A 17,107-nucleotide genomic window follows, 5' to 3' on the forward strand; every position below is an offset into this window, starting at 1 on the left:
TATGAGTTTCTGTGGTCATGCAGCTATTCTGCATGTACCAATATCAGCCTGCAATAGCAGTTTTATTGAGTTAGATTTATGAATTTCTCCCACATTTAAAAAAAGCCCCATAACTTCATCACATATTTATCAGCAGTCAAATAATTTCTCTTTGAAACATCATCTGCTTTCTGATATTGTCAGGAGTTGGTCTCCTTCTCCTTTGCCCTTTGCTGCAGCAGTATAATTCCATCAGCCTCAAGGCATCCACAGGTCCCTTACATCCTGTCAGGTAATTTTTAAACACTGGGGAAAAAAAGATTGTTTCAACCAATAGAAAAAAATGGTAAAGTTCCGAAGACTGGATGTGACCAATATTAGCCACAGACCTGTTTGGCATCTCTGTCTGTTGAGCTTGAAGGAGTCCAGCCTATTCCCTGTGACTGTTTGAGATGCTGCTCACTGGCTGAGTTGAAGGAGGTACCCATAGCTGCAGTGGGGGAAGGCGTGAGGACAGCCAGCAGCTATGGGAGCAGCCTCCTGGGATGCAGGAACAGTTAATCACTTCTTGTGATTTCAGGACTGTTTTGTGCTGATCCCATTGAGGAGAGCAGAACTTTTCCTCCCTCACAAAACCCAAGAGAAGCTGATCATTAATCATTTGTGTGCTTCCCTTACCTGGCTGGCTGCAGGAGACTTTCTGCTGGTGTGATGCAAGGGGTGGTGATGGCTGAAGCAGCATGGTGCCTTTTGGTCACAGCATCAGCTTATTAGTATAAATGAGGCTGTTTTAAACCAATTTGAAGCTGTAGTTTGCAGGAGGTCTTTGCAGGGGCTGACCTTTACTTTGCTTTATCTTACTTTGATGTCAGGATGTTCTGCAGGTCTCTGGGGGTTAAGTTGTCCATGAAGGCAGTTTCTCTGCACATCAAGCCTGCAGCTGTGGGCTGTTCTGCATGTAAGGTATCAGAGTTTGATAAGTCTTGATGGTATTCACTTCTTAAAACCTCATACCCATTTTAGCCGAAATTCAGCCCCGTGTTCGTTGACATCTGTTTAACTGATGTTTGCTTACACCTGGCCCCAGCCCAGTTTTGTGTGTTAAAAGTGATGCTCTGTTGAAGCAGGTGTTGCCTGTTGTCTGTGACATGGGCTGGATTTATGCTACTGATTAAGAGCCATGATCATGGTGAACCTAGTTGCTCCCTGCTCCCTGTGCAACAGCTCCAGAAGCCTGAACCACCTATGAGCGTGGTCTTGGAGAGGAGCAAGGAATTACAGGAGATATAAAATCAAATAATGATACAAACAAGCAGTGTCCAGTAGGATGTACTCCAAGTTCAAACATGATGTGCCCCAAAGTCAAAGGTCAGCACAACTCTCATGCTTATTCAGAAAATTCCCACAGGCTCGGCTGGAAAGAGCAGTGGTCCAGGCAGTGAGCACACTCCCTCATAGCTGGGGCAGTCAAATTCCCTTGCTTGTTTATCAGTGTTCCCAGTCTGAAAGGCTGTTGGAAAGTGCTTCCTGATCAGCATGATAAATGGAATTAAGCATGATAATTATGTTTACAGCAGGACAGATGTACTAATGGCACGTTCCCTAAAGATTTCAAATGAGCTATAAAAGAATCAAATCTCTGCTGAAAATGCTGGCAGCAGTATTGATTGTGTAAGTTACAGCTGATAATTGTCTTGTTTCATTTGAATGAGACAGTCAGCTATTAATGGCTTGTGCTCTGTAATACCAAAACAGCAGACTGCACAAAATTTGTCAGTCTGGATAATATAGTTGTATATTAGCAATGTGTCCTAATGGACATACTCTGGTGGCTAGGGAAGGGAAGAAGTGTTACAGTTAATTTCTAATGCTGTTTCATCTTTTCTATCAAAATACTTGCGTATGTGCCTTCTGGAAGAAAACTGGTTTTTCTTATCTACAAATTGTTTGATGTAAGACAATGCCTGCAGTAAAAAAACAAGCTCTCTTTGTGGTTATCGAGGATTGAAATGGAGAATGACTAATTAGCTGTCTTGTTCCACTTACCTCTTCCACAGTGGTGAAATGAATGAAAGTCTTACTCTTTTTTATGTGTGTGAGATCGCACAGATCTGTTACAGAGCATCCTTAAGTGTACAGTGACATAGCGATATACATACATATAATAGAGACATGACCTGAAAATCTGTTAGTAGTTATCAGGCCTGATTTTTAAAGTAGCAGTAAAATTAATTTCAAATTGGAAATCATAGTAAGGATTGTACCAGGTTTACAGTTAAATAAAGGTCTTGTATGTAACTAACCAAATTCAAAACCCCACTGCTGCAAATTGAATTACTTTTTGTGACATCCTAATTCATTTGCATTCCCAAAGCACGTTTCATTTCATCTTGGGTAAGTGGAGCTGTAGATGATATCCCAGAGGAGCACAGTTCTCTTAGACCTAACCTACATCTGTGCTCTGGCTGATTAATCTGTAAATCCTTCAAAATTTCTCTCCCCTGCTATTACATCAAAGCATGCCTGAGTAAAAAACATGTGAGCAGAATCCTGAAATGTGTTCCCATAGTATGAGAAGGACTCTTTGTGTGCTTCATTAGGCAATACTTTCGGATTTTTTTATGGGGAAACAGACGGTTCGTTTGTAAAGAGTGTGAGATGTGTTCCTGGGTTAGCAAAAGAGAGCTGATGGTCTGGAAAAACTGCCTGGAGATGCTTTGTAAAAATTGTCCTTGGTTCCTTGTGACCTTTCATCAACTTAATTCATTGCTAATGAGCTGCAAATTCATTGCAATTCATTGCAGAGCTTTAAAATTGCCACTGAGTCAGATGACAAAGTGCCTTGTTTTATGTTATCAAGAAAAGTCCTCTGACTGAGGGAGGACTAGGCCATAATAATACAACTCTGAAAAAAAGTCACAGACCCTTTGTCTCTAAAGGCTGCTGGTGGAAGTGCAGAGATTTTGAGAAGAGAAAAGGAGGAGGAGACCAGAAAAACCAAAAGTCATACATCCGCATAGGTTCTATCCGTATTCCTGTTCACCCGAGGGAAATGGTAATGTGATTGATTTGTTCCACGTAGATAGGCAGAGCTTTTAAAATCAAATATATCCATTTCTGCCTTGGCTTAGTGGTTTTTCTTCCTAAAGCTATTTAAAAAGTGCATGTATATAAAAAAATTAAACACCAACAAGAAAAAACACACACACAAAAAGGGTCTCTGCTAAAGAAAAATTAGATATGTTTTTGCCACTACAGTCATGGCATTTGCCATCCAAAGGTCTGCCTAAGGTTGTACTTAGCATGGCTACAGTTATAGCCACAACACTACTCTTCCAGACCCTAGAAATCACCCAAACTAAGTCATTTCAGACTAAATCAGTGGACCACACTGCAGCTTTGGAAGAACCAACCACCACATCAGCTCAGGGCCCCATGGCAGGTGTTTTTCAGGTCTGGTGCTGTGATTTGCTCCTGTGCTTCCCAGACGCTTGAAACAGAGACCTCAGGCAGCCAGCTTTGACTGCTGGGAAGATTTGATAATGTTGACTGGTGCTTTATGCCCTCCTGAATGTTTTCTTATAAAGCTATTGATTGACAAGGGGATGTCCTTCATCAAAAATGTGGGATTATGGAAGCTGTCCGTGCCTCTCCTGAGCCTCAGAACAGAAGGAGGGAGATACACTATCAAACTGCCTGTCTAGGACTTTACAGTAATTTCTAGACTTTTTGCCCCCACCTTCTGAGTGTATAGATGTCTGAAGCAATGTACAGGTTATATTAACTTGTCATAGCTTAATGTTGTGTTGTTTGTTTGTCACAGGGAGAGCTTGATAACTCAGATCCTCCAGACTTCCTGTAAGGTCAGGGTGTGACCCCATTCCCAATGAATCATCTCCACCAGGAGATGGGTTTGCAGCTACAGTTAATTGTTGATTATTTTGCTTTAATGATTGCTTTATCTATTGATTTGCTTATATCCTCTATAGACTAAATCAAACTGAGGGCTCAATACACATTTGAAGTGGATCACTTTGAACACGTTGGGGTTGGTCAGCCAACTTCTACTTTTCCTCTTTGCATAGTATGAATGCAACATCCCTTTTGAGTGTGCTGTTGAGACACCGAACAAGTCACTGAATCATCACTGAGGTTATTTGGTACAGCTATCAGTGGTGCTTTAAGGAGGTTGCCTGCTCTTGAATCTGCCGGAGCTGCTGCCTCTGATCCTTCTGGCACAACACGAGGAAATCAAGACAGGGAAATACAGAAAAAGTGAAATTTGTCTTGTGCTGCATTCTAATATCAGTCCCCTAAACTGTTGTTGGCCAGCTTTGTCACTATGAGATGCTACTTCATCATTCTGATAATAAAAGTATCAGTAGACTCAGTCTAACAGAGTGCTCTGGCAATTTTCCTCACTTCTGATGTGTTAATGAATCTGCTTTTAGAATAAAATAGAATAAAATATTGCAGTTGGAAGGGGCCTGGAAGGATCATCTAGTCCAACTGCCTGACCACTTCAGAGCAAAAGTTAAAGCATGTTGTTAAGGGCATTGTCCAGATTTCTTGAAGTTTTTGTGGGTTTTCTCCCCTCAAAAACTGATTGAAAACTGGTATCTCATTGCTGAGTATTTCCTAGCCAGCGAACTTGCTGGCACCCACAAAAATTCAGTTCTCCAGTAATTACATAATTTACTAAGCAGAAGATTACTCAGATTACATTTTATAACCCAGCACTGTGACAGTATGTGGGGAATATAAGAAAATAAAAGACCATAAATTTGGGAACCTTTCAAGTCTGTATATGCAGCTGTTTGTGGGGTGGCAGAGCAGCATGTGTTCTCTGAGTGAGTGGGGATGGTGCCCTGGAAAGAGGCAGTTTCCAGCAGAGAGTTAGGGAGGTGCTTTCTAGCCTCTGGCCTCTGCCCGTTGCCATGTGTGCTCTTGGGGGCGTATTGATCCTGGGAAAGGCAGTTCCCCAGCCTGCAGATGTAGGCTGCGTTTGCCAAGTCAATGAAATGTTCATTAGGGTGACTGCTGGGTACTCTCTCTTGTGAAAACAGGTGGGGAAGCTTCTTAGCCAACTTCTCTAAATATTGGACACGACTGTACCCACCGTACCTTCAAAGAGGGCAATGATACAGCTACACAACCAAATGTTACCGGTGTTATGAGAAATCCTGCAATACTTCCTTACTGGAAGTAGGGGAAGCGAGAATTCCTTGTGGAGATCCAATCTCTTAAATGTCACCTTTTAAACCACTATCAGTCTTGGTGCACCTGTGATAGGCTGAACCATGGTGTTCAGTCTGGTCTTTCACCTTTGCAGAACTAAATGTTCACAGTGGAGTAAACTGGTTTTTGAAAACATTTAAATTTTTATTAGAGTTCTGTACCAGGAGAGAGTAACTTCAGACTGGGAATGAGCCAGTTGTCGTAAACCATGCTGAGCAAAGGACCTCAAAAGAGAGAGAAGAAAATGATTCTGCTACCAGCAGAAACTCAGTGGCCAAGTAACAGGAAGATGCTGTGCCCAGACATGGTGGCAGGGATGGGGGAAAGAGGAGGGTGTTTGCTTTTCCTTGAGTGAAAAATGCTGAGTAGGATCCTGGAGTAGGCTCCAGGATCTGTCCCTAGTAAGACAAGCAGGGAAGAACTGAGCTCTCCCCCTGCAAGACTCAGGTCCACAAGTTCATCCGTACATTGAAGTAGTTCTCCTGAGCAGTAAGGATCTGCCTTTACCTTAATGGATCTTGTGGTTCTATTTTAGGAACATATCTCTTGTATTGCAAATATGTTTCTTAGTAAAGCATAAGCAATTGCAGTATTTTAAGTAAATACATATTTTTATACTCAAAGGCCTTTGGTTTTGAAACTGACCATGCATGAACTAGGAAGCAACAAGGCATTAATTCCTGTAGATGTAATAATATTTAAAATTATGGCATTGGACTGTCTCACCTTATCACAGATATCCAAAAGTTAAGATGTCTAAGCTGTCCAGTATGATAGCTAATCTCTGAACAATATACATAGGCTTGGTCTTCAGCAATGAATGGCCAGGGAAAGCAGGGCATTGACTCTTGGGTGTGTAATGAGATGCTGGGAAAAGTGCCTGATCCCAAGGGTATGTGTAGCATGTGTAGCCAGAACTAAATGCAAAGTATGCACCAGTGAATGCTCAGATTGCCATCACCTGTGCCAGCATTCGTATCTCATGCCCAAAATGCCTCATGCTAATAAGCTTTCTCCTATTTGTTTGTTGTTTGTGCCCTGCTCACACAGGGGCTTTTTCTTTCTCTGTCAAGAGCTCTATTCCGACTATTCACAGTGTCTAGGATTTATTTTTTTTTAGCAGTGCAATTAATTGTATATTCAGATCTATTCTAAGTCCAAGAATATTAAGATGTGGGATTGCGGAATATGTTCTCCCAGATAGCACATGTGTGTCTGGAAGCAAGACAGGGATATGAGGTTGGGCTGTAGATAAGCTAAAAAACACCTTAAATAAAGGAGGAAAAGGCTGGAGTTTTAATTGCATGGTTATGTATGCAGGCTAGAATTAAAGTCTTTTTTTCAGATGACGTAGTAGTGCATGCAGTGTGTTTACATGTTTTCTGGTATCTACTGCATTTAGCCTTGACTTGCAAGAGAGTTTCTTAGTTCATTACAGGACTTTGGGTGTTATGGAATACAACTTTTGTGATTTGATACTTTAGAGACTTGCACACACTCTGGCAGTGTGTGGTTTTCTCAAATACTTGGTTTGAAATTTGATGCTTCATTTCCCTGGGATGTGGTGTTTAACGGGAAATACTTATTTTGAACAGAACTAAATATTCATTGTTTTGCAATGCACAGAGTTTTGTCAGGGATAAATGATACATGAAGAATCTATTAGATTCATGTTAATCCAAAGAAGGCTATTAGGGTGTGGTTTTTACTGCCACAAAAGGACATAAAGATGGACAGCTTGTATGTTTTTACAGTGCTATTGTATCTGCTTTGGCAAGCATCCTTGTTTTCATAAAGCCAGGTGATTAATCTTGTTGTTTGCTTCTTCCCTAGTTTTGAGTGTCTCTAAATGCCCATTGATTTCTTACTGTGATAATGTGTGTTAGGTTATGAGGTAATGGTTGTTCTGAAAAATATAACTATGGCAATGTTGGGGCATACTCAGAATAAATCACTGCACAGAAGCCTTCTGAAAGCTATCACACTGCTGCAGAGTCAGTAAAGTGAAGACAGCAAATCTGTAAATCATTGGTTAAAGGTAACAGGATGTAGATTTTTGGTGCTTCAGCATCTGTGAGACCTCTGCTGTGTGTAAATGAATCTTACTGAATTGTGGCTGTAGCTCTTCATAATGGCTTGGGCAGAGCCAACAGTATGAGGACTGGGTGCAGAGGCAGCTGCCTGCAGAGGGAAGATAGCATCATTGAATCATGGAATCATTTAGATTGACCTTTGAGTTCATTGTGTCCAACCATTAACAAGCACTGCCAAATCCACCACTAAACCTTGATGGTAAGTTTCAAATAAGATACATCTTTGGAGAATTTGGAATCCTACTGGGGAAGGTGAACATTAAATGTTCCCCAGAGTTAGACACATGTGGTGATTGCTCTTCTGTTCTCCCTAGACTAAACACTGGGAGTTGTTTTCCCCTCACTAGAGATTTCTTGAAATCATGTCTTCTAGAAAGACTGATAGTCAAGTTGAATTGTGCATGATGCTAAAAAAAGCACAAAAGTAAAAAAAAAACCTGTTCTCCCATACCTTCTGTTTTTCTGCACAGTTGCATGTACACATTCATACTATAAAAATGCTTTGTCAGTGATCTGCTTGCTACTCAGCACTTGTAGTGAAGGTTCCTTATGTCTTTGGAGTGCTGGTAATCTTGATTTTATATTTGATTTAACTAGACACAGATGATCCCTCTGGGGCATTGGGACAGGGCTTTGCTAGAATTTTGTGTGCTAATTGAAGGATCATGTGTGTAAAGCTGCAGAATAATATGTGAACAGAGCATTGTGTTGCATTGTGAAAGGTCAGTGGTATACTTCGGTATTGTGTTTATTTTCTTCATGGTTTCTTAACTTCGTTCCTTGTTCTTACTTAATTCTTACTTATATCCTACCTCTGGGATGGCAGTGTAAGTGTTTATTGTGTTGAGATGTTATGTGCAGACAAGTCAGGAGGCAGCAGTTCAAGTACTGTGTATTTCAGAGCTTCTGCCTTGGATATTGTGGGAGGATGAGGCTTGGAGAAGGAGTTGGGTGACAATATAGGTGAAATACTGAGTGCAGGGGGTACCCCTGGTTTAGGAGGAGTGTGTAGCATGGAGCCATGTTCATGGCATAGCTCTCCTGTCATCTCTTTGTTTCTGTCCATCTTCCTGCTTATGCCCGAAAGGTTGATGGAGACATTTGGCATGGCATTATTCTCCTGGTTATTACTAGATTTGAAGGTCTGTCTCCTTGCAGTGCATATCCCAGGAAAGCAGGTTGTTGAGAGTCCTGTTAGCTCAGGATCTCTGCTTCAAAGACTTCCTTCACAGCCCACTGCAGAAAGCTGTGGTCTTAGCATGTGTTGGCATCCTGCCTGCACACAGGTGACAGCTAAATGGAGGGCTCTCGATATGTTCTATGTGTTTGGGTTGGGCTGCTGAATGAATAAAATAAGCCATTTTTCAGCATGTGCCAGATGCTTTTAACTCCCTTATTGTCAAGGGCAGCATTGACAATACACTGCACGGTGTGGAAGTCCTAAATGGAGTTTGATGTTCTTTGCAGATAATGGCTCTGCTGCATAATTATGATAGCACACAATTAAAAACTGCCTTATATCGCTTTGGGTAGCTCCTGGAAATTCTATTTCCCTTAATAATTTTCAATAGTCTCAGGGTTTGTTTTTCCTGTGTTTGTCTTCCTTTAATATTGGCAAAAGACAGGAAGAAAATGATCTGGGACATAAGAATCCCAGTAAAAACTTCAGAGGGAGGGTGAGAGGTGACTCATTAGCGGGTCTTTCATCTGGGTTCATGCTGGGGCATGAAGTCAGGGGTCAGGAAGTGAATGGGGATTCGTTCACAGCTGATGTCTTGTATAATATTTCGTAAGAGTGAATTAATTGTTGCAGCTTAGGCCGGGAGTTTGGGCAGAGGCGTTCAGCCGGCTGGCTGAGCAGCAGTTGGAGAGTCGTGGCATTTAAGTTTCCCTGGAGTGACAAAGGAGCTGGAGCTGCTGGGGACGGGGCATGGCCTGTGTCTGGCAGCTCTGCTTATACCTACTCCCCTGGCCCCGGAGTGGGGAGAGAGCCAGCAGCTGCACTTCTGTTCATACCAAATCCAGCTCCAAAGGAGATAGGAAAGAGAATGGCAAATGGTGACTTACTCAAAACTCAGAGTAGCCTGCAGGATATGTTTGTAGCCATAATATTGTAATATATAATATACATACATACATACATAAATATATATGTATAAGATTTACTTTTTGTGGGTTTTTTTTTTTGGTTTTTTTTTTTTTTTTTTCATTCTACTACCTGGAAACCTAGTCTTAAATCTCACTGAATATTCTCTTTGTTTTCCTTTTACTGGTCAAGCCATTTTGGTGCTGGAAGGAACAATATGAAGCCCAAAGGGAAAAAAACAGCCCTAGTGCTGCTGTCCCCAGAGAGGATCAAGGTGGTGCTCTGCCTGGATTAACCTCTGGGAACTGCAGGTCCAGGGTGTGTTTTGGTAGCTCCTCAGGGAGTGCTTGCAAAGGACAGATTGGCTTTTGAGCAAGACCTCTCTGAGTCTGGAGCTGGCATCTTTCAGAGGTAGATGGATGCAGAGGGAGACTCTTCACTTAAGCCTCTAGGCAGGCCCTGAGGTATCCTTACAGGTATCCTGATCTCATTCCCAATCACTGTAAGTTTATGGTTACTTTCTTTCCACTCCCCTTCTGCACCTATCCAGGGTAGTGTTTCTGTAGGATATCTGTATCTGTATCTGACAGTGTATCTGTAGGATACATCTTTTGTGATGAAGGTACAGTGGAAATAAAGAATCCAACATTTTTGAAGTGTCAAGCAGTCCTGTGCTTATCTGATGCTTCCAAGCCACATTAGTGTAACCACAGCTGTGATCAGAAGGCTGATGGCCCAGAGGTTTCTGCCCCATGATTCTTGCCCATTTTGCCTGGCCACCTGAAGGGAGGAGGTAGCCCAGTGGACGTGGGAGCTGCCAACAGTCTTCAGCTCTGGAAATGTCTTTGTCCTCCCAAGTTCTCCCATCAGTGTTAATGCAGCCAGAAGGTGTTCAGATGGTTGGCACTTGTGTGTCTCATGTCAATGCATCTCTGAAGGGATGCAGCTATTCCAGACAAAGCGAAGAAGCTTATCCTGAAGGGGTGACTTTTGTTCTGGGAGCCAGCAGCACCCACACCACTGGCTTCAGCTGTTACAGGTTTGTAATTTTAACAGAAGCAGGGGGAAAATCACACCCCCAACTTTCATAGAAATTAGTTGTATTTAAAGTGCATCTTTTTCTTCCTGATTTTGTAGCTGTGCTAGAAAGTCATTACACATGGATTTATTTTGCCCTTATCTCTTGGATTATCATTGGCTTCCTTCCTTCCTTCCTCCCTGGATGAATTTATCCAGTGTTCTGATTGCAGCTCCTTCCTTTTTTTTTATCACCTCCTGTCTATGTGGCTTAAGATTTTGTATGTTTAACATAACTGAGCTGAGTATTTTGCAGCAGCTGAGAGCAAAGATAATATTCCACTGATTGATGGGATGGTTACGGTGAATATATTTGCAATCTACTTGCTTTGGCTATTTGCTGTTTTGGCTACAGACCTGCCTTTTTTCATTTTTCCTTGTATTTAGTTTATTTTTTTGCCCTTGTATTTTATTTAATTTTTGCAACCGAGCCATGTATTAATCTGACTTTGGAGAGAGGGAAACAAAAACAACATTTTAGCTTTTAAGAAACTTCCATAGAGATTCAGACAGCTGATCAAAGATAAATCCAGTATGCAAGCAGGGTCATGAGTATCTTAGAAAACAGCCATTTAAAATACTGTGGCATCAAATGTCTCTTTAGTTTCTTTCTTCGGTCTGCACTTGGAATTTGATTGCAGGGTATTGGTTATTTCTGGGCACATGCACAGGGAACCAGCAGCAAGGAAACAGACAAAAAATATTTTAGGTAGGTATTGAAGGGAAAGTGATATTATTTGGTTTTTAAACAAAGAAGTCTGTAAGTTACATGTGACTGTGACCATTGTCCTGCAGGGGCTGATCATTAGAACGAGGAGGTCATCATCTTTCCAGTACTGAACTGCCTTTTTCTGTATGCATTGGCTGTGGGGAGTGAGGGTGAGTTTGAGGTATACCTAGGATGTGGTGATTAAGCTAGGAGGAATTTTTAAGGCTTTCTATGGACAAGGAGAAATTAACATTTTTGTTGAAACATCTTTAATTTGATTATTAAGGTCAATTGTGTTTTTTGTGTTAGTCTGACATCTAGTCTACAAAAGTTTTAAAGCATTTTATATTGAAATTGCTTCTGCTTAGAAACTTACCCAAAGCCTGAATCCTGTGTGTCATATATTGCTGTTTTGTTTTGTTCTGCATATATTCTTCCTCCACAGTAGAACGATTTCCCCATAATTATTATTGAAATAGGGCATTTTTAAACACAAAATAGGTATCAACAAAGCTTTACATCAGAGTGATGGTGATGTGTGATATGAAGCAGTTTGGGTTTTTTCAATGCAAGTGTCTCTATATACCAGCTGCTATAGCATGCTAATCAATTTTTGAAAAATAACCCTTTTAGGAGTTGTATAGACAAACCCTGGCTGCTTGCCTGAAGAGAAAAATATGATTAATTTAAATACTAAACACCAGTTGAGGTGATTAATTCTTAATGAAGTCAGTGGAAAACTGATTTTTCTTGTATTCCCTGGAAGATCCTTTCAAAAGCTTTCCTTTTCCAGAATTGTTTTTTGTCCCGTGTCTGTGGCACAGGATGTGACTTTGTTCTCAGCAGGTAGGTTCATTAGTTGGCGTTTCTAGTATAATATCCAGCTGTGGAAAGCTTATAAAATACTGGTATTTAGGCCATCTTAATTAGGCCTGGAAATAAAGATTTAAGATAAAGTGGAATAATTGTGCATCCTTCATTGCAGCTGAGCTTCTTCAGTGAAAAGAGGGTGTGATTCCTGGACAGTATGAACTGATTTCAACAGAGTTGCTCCAAATCCACCTCTCTGGTGCTCCTTTGACAGTACTGGGACTTGAAGTGATTAAAACTAATAATGCTGGGGAGAGGTGAAAGGTTGTGGCAGTTTTCAGCTGGGTTGGGGTCTGGGCTGGATATCCTTGCTCTCACTGCTACCTGTGTCGGTACCTTTTATGTGTGTTTTCTTCCTTTCTTCCTGGATGGATTTATCCGGAGTTTTGCTTGTAACATGCCCTAGTTGAGAGGGAGCTCAGGTATCAGTGCTTCTCTCCCAAGTTTGGGTGAACAAAGAGTTTCCCCCACTCCTTTGCGCCGACTCACTTGCCATGTAAGGTCCCCAAAACGCTGCAAAATCAGTACTGGTGAAAATTGATGTGAGGTCTTTCATGCTGAGAGGGGTGGCAGTGATTCCCGTCCAGCCTGTACTGCATTTGAGATTAGCAAGCAGAAATCAGGAGGCAGCATCCCTGGTGCTGGGTTTAAGAAGTTGAGAGCAGTGAGGGAAGCCAGAGGACTCCAGCAGGCAACTGGATGACCAGCTGGTGAAATGCAGTTCTGTGTGTTCCTGACACCTACTGCATCTGCCTTAATGACAGATGCAAGTGCAGGATCTTCAAACCCGTGTCTGAGAAACTGTCGGCAATGAAGTTGAGGATGGTGCATAACTTTGGGCAAGGAGACTCTTGGAAAAAGGCTTCAGTGGCAGCTGGAATATGCACCTGGTGCTGTACAAGCACCTGGCATCTACAGGAGATACAGAGTGACTAATTTGATAAATTTAGTATGAAGAAGGTGGCAAGGTTGTACCGTTGTTTATCTCTCTTTGACTAACAACGTGCCAAGTATGCTTTTGGTGTTGTAACACCACAAGATGGGAGCATGCCATTATTTGTGTTATTAAGCTAATGATGTATAAAGAGATGTTAAAAAGCCAACAGCTATTATCTGCCATGTCACCTACCAGTGGTGCTGGTAGTTGAAACTTCCAGCTTTTGCTTATGGATCAGTGAAACTGAAGAAGGAGGAGGAGCTCCTTCTGATCTGAATATCTCACAAAAAGAGCATTCTTGTGTCCTCTCTGATTATGGATGGAGTTGTGGGTGCACCCATGGGTTCTGCAGACAGGGGTTTGGTCTCTTCTTCCTTGTCTATGCCAGCACATCCTGAAATGCAGACTCTTTTTTTTAGCATTTTGAAGATATATCGTATCTTGCACCAAATCTTCTAAAATCCTAGTTTAGACAAAGCCTGAGGGGATTTAGGTTTGCATATTTTTCATAAGAGGATTATGCTTCACACTTAGTTGATCTATAAATTGTTTGAGGGGTTTTCTATGATTTTCTAAGGACACAAGAAGCTGCGTGCACATTCAAATTGTCCTGAAATGCCTTGTCTGTGGGTTAGTGATAGAAATTTGGTGTTTGAATTAATAACAAATTGAATCACTGAAATTCAGGGTTATTTTGAACTGAAAAACATTTTGGTAATCAGATTTGCAGCACGGCTGCAGGAACAGTTTTAGCAGCACAACTGGAGGGGCAAGGGAATTGCAGGAAGGATTAGAAACTGCTTACACTAGCAACAGAGAAAACAATTTATTGTGAAAATACAGACCAGAAATAAATTAATGAGCACCTTTCAAGCATATGGGAGTGCTCATGACATTTTTGATACTCTTCACTTGCAGATCAAGGGAGTAAGGCAGCTCAGTGGGAGTTGGGCAAGAAATAGTGATAGTCTTTGAAGACATTTGTCGTTCATACTCATGAAGTCTCTGTCGAGGTGCTCTGTGCCTCAGCCATGGCCCTGGGGGCTGATGGGTGCTGGCATAGCTCCTGACAGCCGGGTGCTGCGGCACAGTGCCATGGCTCTGCTGGCTGTTGCAGCTGTTTTGACGCCCATCGACGACGGAGTCGCTTCAATGATTGCTAGCTTAATTTCTCTTTTGCCTGTGGGTGGGCTGTGTCTTACACATTCATTTATGGTATTTATGGTGTTTTTGTGGAGGGTTGGGTGCAGTTCTAGTTTTATGCTGCTGTCAGGGTGTTTGGAGGTTGTGCACCAGCAATGGCTGCTAAAACGAAGCCTGTACTGGGGCATCTTCCCTGCCTGCTAGACCAGCCAGAAAACCTGTAATGCTAAGATTTCCATAATTATTTCTTTGAAGGTGAGGAAGGATGTGACTCAGACATAGGAAAATGGTATAAAATAGAGCTTAGCTCACCTGTGCTGCTCATGGGGATGGTCAGCGCTTCTGTTTAAACTGTTGTTTTATAACCAGTATTGCTGGTACTATCGTCTTTCATCTCACGTCAGACACTCCTCACAGGAGTGATGAGATGGACATCATGGAGAAACAAGTGGCACTTGCTTGGTAGAAAGTGCAAGGGGCAAAGAGAAGTGCCCCTGTGGCAGTGTGAAGGACAGGCAGTCTCTGTGGATCTATGTCTGCATTATTTTGTCAGAGCTCTGTACTTGTAGCGTTGCCAGCTGTACTGCAGCATATGTGGGACTGTGTTAGATGAGTGTTAAAACCTTGAAGGAAGGGGAGCACAAACTGAGGAGGAGCTGTTGAAAAGCTGAAACTTCTGCTTTGCTGTAGCAGCTCATATGGAGTAAGTTTGCTTCTGGGTGGAATCAAACAGATTAAGATAAGAAGAACAGAACAAAATTTATTAGTATTCAAAGGTGTGGCTTGGCTAGTAAAGGGCAGTTTGTGATCTTTACTCAGTAACAGCTGTGAGGACTTCCTTGTGCCCTCTAATCAGCAGTAATGTTTTGTGTTCTGCTTTCTCTGCAGACGTCGGCTGATCTCCCAGCGATCTTCTCTGGAGACTCTGGAGGATATCGAGGAAAATGCCCCACTGCGGAGGTCATTTTATTTACTCTCTCTCTGGTTTCTTGTCTGTAAAGCACATGCATGGGCAGGCTTGCTCTCCCTCCTCATGTTGAAAAGTATCTGGGTCTTCACATTAAGATAATCTTCATAGTGAGTAAAAGTGTTAAAGCTTCACACGCCCTGCGAGGTGGTGGCTGATATGAATTGCACATTCCCTGGCTTTAGGTCAATAAACAAAAAGGCAGTATTTAGACAAAATATCAGGAGTTAAAATGCCAGATTTGATTAATAGAAAAGTTTCGTTGTCACCAATGTGAATGACTAGTCCCTAGTCAGTAGTACCCTAACATCTGTGGTACATTTAAAAAGTATGTACAGATGGTTTAATACAGTAAGTTTTTGAAGGCTAGTATTTTTAATGAATTTTTACTGTCTATTCTCTGAGCCACATGCAAGCTTATTTTGATTCCCAGCATTGCTGTCTGTGTGTTGGCTGGTAGGTTTGTGACTGCTACCCCACTAATAAAACTGCTCCCATCCTTGTTATATTGGCCACTTCAGTGCGGTTTGATTTGTGCATCTGGGAGACCACAGCTTCCTTCTCTGGGGACCACAGTAATTAGTCGCTAGGCAATCCTCGGGGGTGATGGAAAATGGAGCAACTGCTTAACAGTTCAGAAACTGGCTGGTCAGTAATCTGACCAGTGCATGGAATGCTTCCAGGTCAGCTGTTCGGCAAGACGGCAGCCTAAGTTTGACTGCCTCTTTATCTTAGGACCTGTAGTTCAGCTGGTTTATATTGGTGTTTAGCCTACAGCCTTGTTTATCCACATGCAGATTGGCTGTCTCTCCTTACCTCGAAGCAAAGATAGCAGAGGCTGTACCAATTGGCTTATTACCAAAGTTTGATTATTTTTACAAAGCTCACTGTTGCATGCTTACCAGCATGTTATGAAGTGTTCCCATAAGTGATTCAAACATGTATAATTGGTAAAAGATATAAACAAAGTATGGTTTGCTAGGCAGTATTTTTACTTGCTAATTTGCAGAATTGGTGGTAGAATGTCTCTCTTGGTGCCATTTTCCTGTGAAGAAGCTAACAAGGCTAATTGCAGTCAGAGGGTGAGGGAATCTCAAGGCTTTACTAGCAGGAGAAAGGCAGAAATGGCAAAGTGATGGGGTGCCCCTCTCGGGGTCTGCCCGTGCCACACGATGGTGTTTGGGTACAGTGGTAGGGACTGGCACAGTGGTCTGTGGTTTCAGTCCAAGATAATAACCTCATGGGCTTGAGAAGCTGCTGAACTCTGCCTGTGCAGGGGAGAGGATGGAAACGAAAGGTTAGGGAAGCTCGGCAGTGAGGGACTGTGCTGGTCCCGTGCACTGGCAGAGGATGCTGGTCCCGTAGGAGGATGCAGCAGCCACGGTCCAGCCCTGGCTGCGCTGCAAGCACGGGACTCATCTCCAGTGCCTGCGAGCTCTGCCTGGCCCGGCAACAAAACAGCCCTGAGATGAAACAGAGAAGCTTTCACATGCACTGTGGTTTCAGCTGATTAAAAAGAGCAAGGGTGGAAGGCAGGGGGAGGATATTGCTGTTTGTCTCATCTCTCCTCCCTCTGGCAATTTCTTTCTGTAACTGCAATTTATAAAGCGCATTCAGATGTAAAATAGATTTAAGGCTTAATGTTTTGAAGAATGATTATTTTTTTCCTGAGGTAGTTTATTTTATTTTCAGTTGTTTTGTATACTGTCAGGAATGTGAAAAGTAATATTTAGAGTTAAAATCAAATAGGAATTATCTTTGCAAATAGGAGATTTAAAATATTTCTAAAATTAAAACAAGAAAGAACTTCCCACAATGGCTCCTTTATCAATAGCTGAGGAGCATACAAAAGCATGGGTGTTGGTGTGAGTGGGGAAAATTGCATATTTTTACTAGGTTTTGGTTTGGTTTAATTTTTTTTTTTCTTCTAAAAGCTTGGGCTAAGCTGTCATGGCAGATTACAGGAAGTTTTACTTTGCTGAGATTTTTTTATGATTTTTTTTTTTTT

At 41.9% G+C, this 17,107-nt stretch overlaps 1 protein-coding gene across 1 annotated transcript in view; it reads left to right on the plus strand.

Moving 5' to 3' along the window:
* The window catches only part of CABLES1 (Cdk5 and Abl enzyme substrate 1), a 70,613-nt gene that overhangs the window by 18,752 nt on the left and 34,754 nt on the right, over positions 1-17,107 (plus strand). Inside the window, exon 2 of the mRNA XM_053952874.1 lies at positions 15,021-15,092. Within this exon, the coding sequence (XP_053808849.1) occupies positions 15,021-15,092 (72 nt within the window). The remainder of the gene's footprint in view (positions 1-15,020; positions 15,093-17,107) is intronic.

Source organism: Vidua chalybeata, chromosome 1 (genome assembly GCF_026979565.1).
Source record: "Vidua chalybeata isolate OUT-0048 chromosome 1, bVidCha1 merged haplotype, whole genome shotgun sequence".
NCBI classification, from domain to species: domain Eukaryota; kingdom Metazoa; phylum Chordata; class Aves; order Passeriformes; family Viduidae; genus Vidua; species Vidua chalybeata.